Consider the following 13,267-nt stretch of genomic DNA (forward strand, 5'->3'; position numbering starts at 1 on the left):
TGCAATCCAACATAAATCTATCTTTTAGGGGGAGGCAGAGCTAGGGAGCCTTGCTTCTCTCAGCAATCTTGGCATCTACAAAATTGAGGATATATTCTAATTAATTCAAGATACAAGCAACTAGTCTGTACTTATATAGTGGATCTGAGGTGATTTTATAGTATTTTATAACAACTGACTTGACTAAAATCACTAGAATCCCAACTATGCAAAAGAGTAAATTTTCAAATTTCAAATGTGATTTTGCATTCATACATCTAGTATACTAATACAAAGTGGTACTGGAGACATGGAATGCAATGATAAGTGAAATTCAGATTACCCCAATTTCTTTTTCTTTTTTTTGATTTGCCCTGAGCTAACATCTGTTGCCATTTTCCTCTTTTTGCTTGAGGAAGATTCACCCTCAGCTAACATCTGTGCCAATCTTCCTCTATTTTGTATGTGGGTCACCCCCACAGCATGGCTGCCAACAAGCGGTGTAGGTCCACGCCTGGGAACCAAACCTGGGCCACCGAAGCAGAGCATGCTGAACTTAACCACTAGGCCATGGGGCCAGCCCCAGATTACCCTAAATTTTAATACTGGAAATTGCTTATATACCTCCTCCTTTTGATTAAGATTTTAACAGTACTGATAAACTCCAAGAGTGGTATATTAATCCAATTAGAATTCTCTATGGTCCCACTTCTGGTAAATATAATAAGCAAGAAAATGACAAACAATGAAGAGAGCATAAAGTAAAGATTATGGACAAGCAACCACTTAGTAAGCTCTTGAATAACTGACAGTTGATAATAAGGGCTTAAATTTAATGTATTTACCTTAACTCTTGATGATTTCCGAGAACCTTCACGAAAGGCCTGAAATAACGTGGAATTCTGAGTTAGTTTTTTTTTAAAAACTGGATATAATTAATATTTAAGAATCATTTGGTTCACTGAAGCTTTTTACTGAAGTCTCATAATAACAAAAAGTTTGGTAATAAGCAACATAGCCAGAACTAGGGGAATGTTTAAGTACATAAAGTCACGTACTAGAATACTATTCTACTATTAAAAATAGAATGCAAACTATATAAGAACATGAAAATATGTATATGATACAATGCTAAGAAAATTCCACATTTTCTGTGTGCTCAATATTACAACCATGGAAAAACATTTGATAAAAATTGCAAGGCTATTAAAAATATTACAGCAATTTTGTTGAAGTCATTAGACATGTTTTAGGGATGATAATGTTGTTATTACTTTAATTCTCTAAGTCAACTAGCAAATAATATTTGAGCATTTTAGTGGGGCTTAAGTAATAAGCATTGTGGTAAACAGATTTGTATTTATTCAATAAATATTTAGTGAAAGCTCACTAATCTGCCAGGTCCTGAAGTGGTATTTAGGATTTAATTCCTATCCTCTTCACCACCCCACTCCCCAAAGTGTAAACTCTATTTAGAGACTAACAAACATAAGCCTAGAGCAATATAGATCCAAATATATTTAAGTGCCAAATATATATGTACACTATAATGTTGGAAGAAAGCAAGATTTATTTAAAAAAAAAGGCAAAGAGCTTGCATGTAAAACATGGAAAAAGAGCTAAGTGAACTACAGAGAATGGATGTACTCAGACAGGTGAACAACTGAAAGGAATACAACCCTAGTACTAAAGAAATATGAAAAAAGGCATGACATAGGAAGAGATATGTCACATTCAAGGAAAAATTAAGATATCACACTTGTACCTACTGAAAATAGTTATGACATAAGACTGGCTAAAAAATTTAAAATTGGGTCATGGTAGCCTTATTTTAAAAGTCACATTTTATGATTCTGACTTAAATACTGTATGTTCTTCACTATGATGGAGGAATCCACGAAATAATTCTGAGCAAAGAAGGGATATGAGAACAGTACTTACAGGAAATATCATAACCAAATGCAGAATGGATTGAAGTGGAAAGAGGATAAAGTTAGAGAAATTAAAGATGATAAGATATTACTGCACTACAATAAGGTAATGAGCTCAGACTTAGACTGGGTTTGCAACAGCAAAAGGAAGAAAAATAACAATATATTGAAGTGACATTCCAAAGGAAAAATCAATAGTGCTTTTGAGAATAAATCTGAATGTCAAAGACTAAAAATGATTTAAAAGATTTCTGAGTCTGGATATTGGCTGTGCTGGTGAAACAAAAAAAAGAATTCGAAGCATGGTCAAAGAAGATACAAGTTTGGTTTAGAGGAAAAACTGAAAGAAAAATGATGATAGAACATTCTTAAGTAATATGTGCTGACAATGGTTTTATGAACTAAAAAATTAAAACCAAGTTAAAAAAATTCTTTTCAAGGTAATATTAGAAAAAAATTTTTTTTTTTTTTGGTGAGCAAGATTTGCCCTAACATCCGCTGTCAATCTTCCTCTTTTTGCTTGAGGAAGACTGTCGCTGAGCTAACATCTGTGCCAATCTTCCTCTATTTTGTATGTAGCATGCCACCACAGCATGGCTTGATGAGTGATGTGTATGTCCGCACCCGGGATCCGAACCTGTGAACCCTGGGCCGCCGAAGTGGCACACACAACTTAACCACTACACCACCGGGCCAGCCCCAGAAAATATTACTTTTAAAAATCCTAATATATGGGTCACAGTACACAATCCACGTCTTTTAATACTTTATTCTGCATTATTAATAGTGTTAATGCTTCATGGCAAAGTCCTGAATTACTAAAACAGCAACAATACTTTAATAGGGTTTTATGAATATTTTAAAATAGTCATCTGTCAAAAATGTCTATTGTTAACTCCATTCACATTTTTAATAATTAGCCATAACAACAAGCTGAATAAAAAAAAGCAAAGCTATATATATCCTTTTGCTATCTATTTTTAATCACAAATTGCTCCCAAATAGTAAAAACTTAACCTAGGGCAAATTAGATGTTGTATTCCCAGTTCCTAGATTTTTTCTCCTAATCCTTGTCAAGTATTATTAACTTAACACAAGAGAAAAATCTCGTTTTAAATATATAGCAATATTCTAAAATCAATGATGCAATCTAAGACCTAGGACTGATTCATTTAAAATAGACAAAAGTCACCCCAGCCAGAGAAAATGCAAAATCTATGCTTTATTCAAAAAATAATTTGTTAAACCAAATGACCTAAAAACAGAAATATACAAGGATAAAATTTCCAAGTAATTTTTATGTAATAAACAAAAAGGAAAGCATAATTTGAAAGCAGTAGATGAAAAAGGTAAGTCAATACTTAAACATGAGTTCTTAAATTGTAAAAAGCACTCTTTCTTTGTCATCTTACAATCTGAGATGAGGGAAATAACAATGAAACAAGGCAAAATGTGGTTAAGTGCTATAATAAAAAGTTCAAGTGTCATGAGATGCAAAGAAAGATGATAATATATGGGAGGAGAAAAGCAAATTTCATAAAGTAAGTAGTGCTTGGGATGGGCCTCAAAGTATAGTAGGAGTTTAAAAGACAAAGATGGAGAAGAGAATGTTCTAAATGGTGAAGGGAACAGCTTAAGCAAAGATAACATATCCAGAAAGTGCAGGTAGAACGTGTTAACAATAAGTTGTCCAGAATTGACAAAATACAGGTAGAAGAGTAACGAACTGGAGAGGGACATATATGTGAAGACTGCCAGAGTCAAGGATTATTTTAAACAGGGAAGTTAAATTAGAAAATGAAAAATGTATTTAAAAGTACATGCTGCCTATTAAATAACCAAGTAATATCATGAAGAATTACTCAAGGAAAAGAAAATGCTTCTTTGGGGAAACTTTGATTTTACATCTAGGTATAATATCTCTATAATAGCAATTGTGAAAACAATCATTGTGAAAAGTATTTTTTACCTTATATGACAAAAATCTCCATTAGCAACTAACAAATGTAATGAAAAAGTGGCTTATAAATTGTTTTCTGCCATATATCCTAGGGATAATTTATCACATAAAATTTAAGTAAAAAAAAATGTACATGGTAAGAAATTCAACAAATATGGAGACATTAAAATGATTAAATACGACTCAGAGAAGAACATCTATATACAATCATTCACAATCATTATATGCTCCTTTACCTGTTCATAAGCTATTAAAAGTTTAGGATTGTTATTTCTGTTTTCTACAACAGCAATCTTTTCTATTTTATTTTAGCTTTTGCATTTCTATGACTAGTCACGTTAAAGTAATGATTTGAAAGCAGTTTGCAAACATTTTTTTCTATTCCACTTTAATCTTTAAAACACATTAAAATTTTAAATGAGTTTAATTAAGCTTAGATCCTGCCACCTTTTCTAGCTACTATCCATTACTGTCCTGCCCTTCCTGTAAAACTCAGCTCCCACCACCTCCTAGCTACTAATCTAAAAAAAAGGAAAAACTTACTTTTTTACATTTTGAAATGTTTTGTTCTTTCTCCCCACTTTTTTTCCTTCTTTTATCATTAACCTTGGAAACTCTTGAAGCAGTTAAAGTAATTGATGTTGGAGTATGCTGAAATGCAGTATATAATTCCACAGGAACCTCATCACCACTCTCAGTTGCACTAGTGTCACCATCTTCAAAGGCAAAACAAAAATTACTGCACATGTAATACTTCTATTTCAAACAATAAAATAAAACAGCATTCCACATGACAAACTCTTGTATCTCCATCTTTCTAAAGAATAAGCACATTTTTTCACTTCTTCACTCATCTCATTCATAGTAAGACACATTTATTTTTTACACAAACTACAAACATCATTTCTCAGACATTAGAAAAGTCTGACAACACACTCAGGTGGTGTGACTGTGGAAAACAGGCACTTGTATACATTGCCAGTGGAAATTCAAAATTCCCTACAAAGGGGAATTTAGCCATATCTAGCAAAATTTTATATGCACTTAACCCTTTCATCTAGCAATCCCATTTCTAGGGATCTATCCAAAGATAAAATGGCAAAAGTACAAAAAGATTTATCCAAGAGGGTTTCGTTGAAGGTACTATTTGTAATAACAAAAATAAAACAGAACAAAAAATACTGGAAACAACCCAAACGTCCATCAAACAGGAATAGTTCAATGAACTATGATTATTCAAAACCAGTTGTATTGGTATCAACATGTTTTAAGCCAAAATGAAAGTTATGGCATATTATACTTCTAAATTCTGTTCCTAAAAATGAAAGAAATACCATTCCACATGATAAACTAATGGATCATCATCTTTCTCAAGAGCAAACATATTTTAGTTCTTCTTTAAACCAACAGGTTACCTATGTGTAGGAAAATTTTCATTGTATTTTCCTCTAGTTTCCATGTTTCATAAAATAGTACATTCTTATTCTATAGCCAGTAAAAAAGAATATTTAAAATCTATACCTGAGATTGTAAATTATATATACAATCAACATTCATAAGGTGTTTACATCCAATTAAAAATACGAAGGCCACTTATTCTCTCAATCACACTGATCTTAATTTAATATAGATCCTTTTCACCCACCTGACATATTTTCCCTTTTTCGGCGTTGTAGTAGCACCGCCCTCTCTTTATCCAAACTCCTACATTAGAATATTAACATGATTACTTATCAAACTTTCATAAATTTAGACATAAAGCAGATCTGTTTTAAATGTGATAAACTTTACAATTTCTCTAATGTTCTTACTGAAAAATCAACAGTATAAAATATATGTACTATAACGCCTTACAGTTTAGATTTGATCTAGCAAAATTAACAGTAGAGCCAGTTAAGTGACGCTATTGCACTCTGTTAAGAAAATAATTTGTTATTTAGGAAACTAGTACATTTTTTTCCAAATTGAGTATTTAAAGCAAAAAGTCTGGAAAAAAAATATTAACAATGTAATTAAAATCACAAATTAAATTTATTAAAATAAATGTATGACAAGAATGAATTAGAATCTATTTGCATTATTACCATTTGCCTAAAATTATTTCCGCTTTAAATAATAAATACTAAACATTTAACAATTAAGTAAAATATTTCATTAACCTCCCCCAGCCTCTACAACTACATCATCCATAGTAATTGTTTTACTTTTTTTCCCCCCAACATTTTCACTGTCTAAACCTATTAATCTAGAGGTCAAATAAAACTAGATATTATTTTTAGATGGGAGAATAAGGGCTCTAGACTGAAATGCTCACAACTCAGTAACAGACTTGCCTTAATGTCTACTAGGACATGTAACTATCCTAGCATCACTGATAACTATCCTAGTTATCACAGAATGATAAGCAGGTATTGCTCAACTGACTGCCCTCCCTAATGGTCAGTTTTTATTGAATTCATCCACAGATACTTACCCCATCAAAAACTATCTGGCAAAAGGCTAGTAACTATCATAAAGTAAAACAAAATCACATAGTAAAATCTCACTCATAATAAAGAAATGCAAATTATAACTCTGAGATTACCATTTCTCACCTAGTTAAACTGGCAAAAATCCAAGTCTATCAAACACTATTGTAAGGCTTGGGAAAACAGGTATGCTTATCCATTACTGGTGGGAACTCAAAATTGTACAGCTCCTACTGGAGGGGAATTTGGTGATATCTGACAAAATTTTACGTATACGTTTACCCTTTTACTGAACAGTCCCACTTCTATTTGCAATTACAAAAGACTGGAAACGACTCAAATGTCCACTTAAAGGGGACTGGTTGAATCAACTATAGCACATGAAAAAGATGGAGCACCTTGAAGCTATTGGAAGAAATGAATCAATCTCTATATACTACTATGAAGTGATCTTCAGCATAGATTTTTAAGAGAAAAAAAGAAATGTGGCAAAAACTCTATATAATATACTACTGCTTACCTAAGTAAGGAGGGGAATACAAATATATATGTACATAGCTGTTTCTAATAAGAAAATAAACACTGAAAACAATAATTTTTTAAAAATTCTTACTTCTAGGGTGGAAGGAACAGGGATAGAAGTTAGATTTATTTGAATATACTTTGTTTTAAATATTTGACGATAGAATAATGGGACTGTTTACAAAACTGAAGTATAAAAAGCAATCCTTAAAAATAAAAAATAGGGGCCAGCCCCATGGCATAGTGGTTAAGTGCGTTCACTCCACTGTTGGCAGCCCGGGTTGGGATCCCGGGCACGCACAGATGCACTGCTTGTTAGGCCATGCTGGGGGGGCATCCCATACAAAGTAGAAGAAGACAGGCACAGATGTTAGCCCAGGGCCAGTCTTCCCCAGCAAAAAGAGGAGGATTGGCATGGATGTTAGCTCAGGGCTGATCTTCCTCACAAAAAAAATAAAATAAAAAATAAATTAAAACAATTAAAAAATAACTGGATTACTCATACATTCCTGGTAGGAATGTAAAATGGTACAACTATTCTGCAAAATAGTTTGACAATTTCTTCTAAATCTAAACATGTAACTACCATATGACCAAGCAACTGCACTCTTGGGCATTTATCCCAGAGGAAAAAAAACAGGTTCACACCAAAACTTGTGAACAAATGTTCATAGCAACTTTATTTGTAATAGCCAAAAAGTGAAAATAACCCAAATGTCCTTCAACAGGTGAACAGTTAAACAAGCTGGGGTAGACATATACCACAGAACACTACTCAGTAATAAAAAAGAATGAAATACTGATATATGCAACAACTTGTCTGACTCTCCAGGGAATTATGCTAATTTTTAAAAGCCAATCTCAAAATGTCACATACTGTATGATTCCACTTATATAACATTCTTGAAATGACAAAATTATAGAAATGGAGTATAAATTAGTGGTTGCCAAAGGTCAGGGATGGGAGGGGTGGCTATAAAAGGCAACATGAGGGATGCTTGTGATGGAAATGTTTTGTATCTTGACTAAATCAATGTCAATATCCTGGTTGTGATATTGTATTAATAGTTTTGCAAGATATTACCATGGGGGGAAACTGGGTAAAGGATACAGAGGATCTCTGTATTATTTACAACTGCATGTGAATCTACAATTAACCCAAAAGTTTAATTTAAAAAAATTAAAAATAAAACTAATAACCTAATCAACATAAGTATGTATCCAGCTGGTGTTATAACTACACAGTGAAATTCTTTTTTTTTTTTTTTTTGTATCTTCTCCCCCACTGATTTATTTATTTATTTATTTTTTTGTGAGGAACATCGGCCCTGTGCTGACATCTGCCAATCCTCCTCTTTTTGCTGAGGAAGACTGGCCCTGGGCTAACATCCATGCCCGTCTTCCTCCACTTTATATGGGACACCGCCACAGCATGACTTGCCAATTGGTGTGTCGGTGCTCGCCCGGGATCCGAACTGGCGAACCCCAGGGCCGCCACAGCAGAGCACGTGCACTTAACCGCTTGCGCCACCAGGCCGGCCCCCCACAGTGAAATTCTTTCAAGGAACTTCAAACACAATAAATTAACAAGACATCCCTTTTAGAAAATATCTTAAGGAAAAAAAAAAGTGCTAAGCTGTTTTAACATAATCATATTGTTGCGCTAGTGTTGGTATTGTTACTCTGAGACTGCTGTATTCTTCTATGGGATTAAGCAATTGAGTAATTATGTGATATTTTAATTGCATAATTGTCTGTGTTGTTGAGAACTAGGATAAAAGGAGATATAGATGGACTATAGAAATGGTTAAATGGAAACCTTGTATTCCTAAATTTAAATTGCAATTATCAGTATAAACTCATGTATTTTGTCTTAAAAATAAACAAATAGACCAAATGTATTTCCTAGCTTTGTCTACTAAAAAGACTTAGGAACAATGACCAATCCAGTAAAAAGAAGCATGACTAGCTCTCAGATTCTGGTCTTGAAAACCAATTCTGACTTTGGGGCACAGAAATACATGTAAAGTTCTAGACATCTTGTCATACCAGATATCAAAAGGACTCGAGAACCAACTTGAAGAGTTCCCACTGACTAAAAATGGGACAGAAACTGAACATCAATAAGGATAATAACTGCAACAGACTGATATCCAATACGATTAAATCCCTGACTTCATAATGATACTTAAAATTTTTTTATTATTCTGAAAACTGGTAAACAAAGGCTAAGAATCAATAAGCAACTGCCTTTCTTCATTGAAATATATCTTAAGAGAACTAAACAGTTAATATGGGGAAGTTTGTTTCTATAGAAATATTCCAGCTAATAAGTGATGAGCAACAGAATTATAACATGTCCCTAATTTACAATCCCTATGGATCTAACAAATGACTATCAATGGGTCCCGTCATAGAGACAACCAGATATTATGTGTGACCTAACAGAACACAGTCTATGAAAAAGTCTTACAACAACAAAAAAATTTTTAACCTAAATCTGATCACACACCTATTTACAGAAATATAGAGGACAAAGAAACCTGTTAAATCATAATAATGCAACTGGCAAACTCATCAGGATAAACGATTCAGTTCCTTAAAGAAACACATTGCAAAAGAGATGGGGGTTGGTGGGGTAAAGGGAATAGGTTTAGATTACTAGAGACTTAAGGGATGTGTATCAAGCAATCGATATTTTAACAGTGGCTGGATGATTATAAATTTTGTTGCATGTATAATAATGGTTTTGTGGTTATGGTTATTTTTTTAAAGAATTCTTTTATAGATATACACTGAAGTACATATACACATAAGTAAATATATGCCAAAATACATAAGGATACGTATGAATGAAATAATATATCTGGGATTTGCATTAAAAGAAATACATGGCAGAATAAATGAAAAAAGATTGTTAACAATTGTTGAAGCAGGGTGGTGGAAACATGTGGGTTCATTATACAATTTTACTTTTATATAGGTTTGAAATGTCCATAATAAAAAGATTAAAAAAATAAATAAATGGAGAAAAAACACACTGCAAACAGGTGGAATGATAGCATAGACCTACAAAATTCTGTAACTAAGGGAATGTCCTTCTAGTAATTCTTTAATATAGTGCATTCCGCTGAAAAAAGATGCCATTACTTAGAAGATGCACTATTATTTTATGCATTGTTAATAAAGTAAAAACCCCACAAAGGAAACCATGACACATTATCAATGGAAAGATTCTTCCTGATTTTAGAGATGTTGGAATACAAAAAAAATAATAAACATAAAAATGAAACGTGTATCTTAGAATTGATGAAATACAGTAAGCAATTAATTGTTTAATCTAGAATTCATACATAAACTTCTATTAACTAAAGATTACCTTGGTAAAATTACCGGCAAGCCTACCACTACACACAACTTACCTAGGCTGACAACGTTCACATAGATACGTATCAGGAATATGCTGCCTGTCAATGCCCATGCAGTCAATATGTTGCCAAACACTTAAAAAAGAAAAAAAAAAAAGCAGAACATATAAAACATTATTAAAATCATCCTTAAATTGATTTGATATTCCATTTAACTATTACTTAAGTGACTACTTTGAGTTTATCACTGTAAAAGGTGCTGTAAGGAATTCATAAAATATGTCCTTGGGGAGATAAAACTTTGAGATGCAAAAACAAGAGGACAAATATATGATATTATATATATAATATAAATTTATAAAGCAAATATAATTTTAGAATGTAAAAGGTATACATTACAAATATTATTGTAAATCACAAAGTGGAGATGTCCACACCACTTGGAGTTAATGGGAAAAGCACCCTGGAGAATAATGGACTTGAAAAGACCCTTGTTTGGAAAATTAGGAAGAAAAAACGTCATTATAGCAATGTTTTCTCAAGCAGACAGATATGAGGAGCAACCGCCAGAAGGCAGTTAATATATATGAAGAGGAATGTTCATTTTGAGAAATAGAGGGGGGTAAAATTGGATTAGCAAAGTGTAGTCAGATTATACAGGACTTGGAATGTCAAGATGTAGATTTCCTCTAATTGGCAACAGGTAACAACCAGAAGTGCTTTGATAGTATACAGTGTTAATTCAAAGAAGTTAAGAAACCGGAAGCAGAAAAACCAACTAAAAGACTTTTGCAACATCTCAGACTTGAGTTAAAGAAGGACAGAGCTAGAATGATGGCAGAGAAGACAAAGTTAAAGGATCCAAGAGAGGGGCCAGCCCGGTGGCAGAAGCGGTTAAGTGCGCGTGCTCCGCTTCAGCGGCCCGGGGTTCGCAGGTTCGGATCCCGGGTGTGCACCAACGCACTGCTTGTCAAGCCATGCTGTGGCAGCGTTCCATATAAAGTGGAGGAAAATGGGCAAGGATGTTAGCTCAGGGCTGATCTTCCTCAGCAGAAAAAAAAAGAGGAGGATTGGTGTCAGATGTTAGCTCAGGGTTGATCTTCCTCCCCAAAAAAAGAAATAGGTATTCATAGTAATCAAAAAAAAAAAAAAGAATCCAAGAGACATTCCATGAGGACAGACATTAAATCTATTCTGTCCTCTAATTATTTTTAATGGAATACATAGACCAGCTTGAGGTAAACTTCTCAATTTGTTATTATTACTCTATTTTATTGCCAAGACTTTAATTGGTCTAAAGTCGATATATATGCCTGTTTCTAAAAACAGTCTTAATTATTCTTTACATCATAATTAGCCACTTCTAAAATATAGATACTAAGTTAACTGCTATCATATTGCTCTTCACTTCTTAACTGAGAATGTTGGGACAAGAACTGGTATGGTAGACTGTGGAAGGTAATGAAATATATATATCAAAGATGTGTGAAAAAAAATCAGAGCACCTGACAAGGAGGGTTAGGATAACAAGTTAAGTTTGGGGGGTAAGTAATGATGTCATGCAGACAACAAAAGAAACAAAACTAGAAAAGGAATAAATGATCTGAGCTCTAGATGTCAAACTTGAATGGGATAAGTATGAGCAGTAGGTACATGAAAAAACACAGAGGCAAAGTAAAACAAGAATAGAGGAAAAAAGATTAAGCCTTGCAGTATACTATAGGTTAAGCAATAGAAAAACAGAATGATAACAAAAAATAGATTTATAACAAAGAGAGCAGTTGCTGAGAAGGAAATACCTTGAATAATCCAAAAACTGTGAACTGGTCCTTCAAGAATTTGTAGATAGGTATAAATCCTAAGGACTATTTCACTATTTTCTAATAAAGATAATTCTATATTATATATAGATCATTGTAATTAATCAAAAGAAAAATTGTTTAGATTATGCATTAAAATAAAAACATTGCGAAATGGTATATAATTTATCACATTAGAAAAGATCAGCTAAGAGAAAGCTATTTTATATGATTGGTTAAAATATGAATTGAGATTTTCTAATACGTAGCTAATTTAAAAATAATGAGGAAAACAAGTTATCACAGAACTCATTTTTTTATTTTTTAAATTTACCCCCTGAATAAATTTACTAAGTTGACTGTTCATGGTAATTATACATGTCACAGGTAATGAGAATTTATTTTTAAATTTGAAAAGGTAGCACAATATATTTTTATTATTAAAATTTATTAATATTACAACTTTCCATAAAAATATCAAATTTCACATTCCCCTTAAGACTAATTTTCTCCCTTTTTGGCAAAGGTAAATCAACTTTGAAATATAACCCTAATTCATGTTTATATCAATAATATCCAACTCCTAATCACCTAATCTAATAGATGGGAACAATACTCCAAATAATTCAAAGTAATTTACATTTGGCTCTAGGATGCATTTTTATACTCAAATTCAAATATGGGTATTTGCTATACTGTTTCAAATCAAATAATGAAGCTGTGCCGTTAAGGACCAGACCCAGGAAATTCTGTAAATCTACCAAACTTTTTTACCGTCTACAGTGTACTGCTTAAATACTCTCTGCTTCCCACTCTATGCAGGGGATGAACTCAGTAACTTTTAGGCTGAAATCCTCTGGTTCCCTCTCCATCCTCCCCAACTCCCTCCCACCAAAAAAAACCCCAAAAACAAAAATGAAAACAAAACCCCACTTTCTGTCCCAATCACACCTTCTCTAGGGGAGGAGGCCTTTCTTGGTGGTTGAACCAGGGTTGGGGGAGGGGAGACTGTGGTTCTGGTTCAAGGAGACTCCAAGTGCTGCAAGGTTCAAGTCAAAAGGAGGTGAGAGAGTCAAGTCAAACAAACATCAATTAAAATGAATAATTCCCCCAAACTGGAAAATCACAGTTGACTATACAGCACAAATAATTCCAAAGGAAATACACAGGAGCTCAATTTTCCTCTCACTTCTATCTTGTCTACTACTATATGAAGTTGTATTACTATTGAATGAGTGAA

General features: G+C 33.1%; 1 protein-coding gene across 11 annotated transcripts in view; it reads right to left on the bottom strand.

Moving 5' to 3' along the window:
* Positions 1-13,267, bottom strand: part of KMT2E (lysine methyltransferase 2E (inactive)) — an 88,397-nt gene that overhangs the window by 34,800 nt on the left and 40,330 nt on the right. For all 11 annotated transcript variants that reach the window (XR_015554612.1, XM_087440165.1, XM_004439306.3 and 8 more), the window contains 4 exons: positions 10,283-10,363; positions 5,516-5,574; positions 4,414-4,586; positions 825-863 (listed from right to left, as the gene is read on the bottom strand). Coding sequence is in view for 10 of the 11 variants with exons in the window: in XM_087440165.1 (XP_087296291.1) it covers positions 825-863; positions 4,414-4,586; positions 5,516-5,574; positions 10,283-10,363 (352 nt within the window). In the remaining variant the exon portion in view is untranslated. The remainder of the gene's footprint in view (positions 1-824; positions 864-4,413; positions 4,587-5,515; positions 5,575-10,282; positions 10,364-13,267) is intronic.

This window comes from Ceratotherium simum, chromosome 1 (genome assembly GCF_057802395.1).
Source record: "Ceratotherium simum simum isolate JZ-2026a chromosome 1, ASM5780239v1, whole genome shotgun sequence".
In the NCBI taxonomy this organism is placed as follows: Eukaryota; Metazoa; Chordata; class Mammalia; order Perissodactyla; family Rhinocerotidae; genus Ceratotherium; species Ceratotherium simum.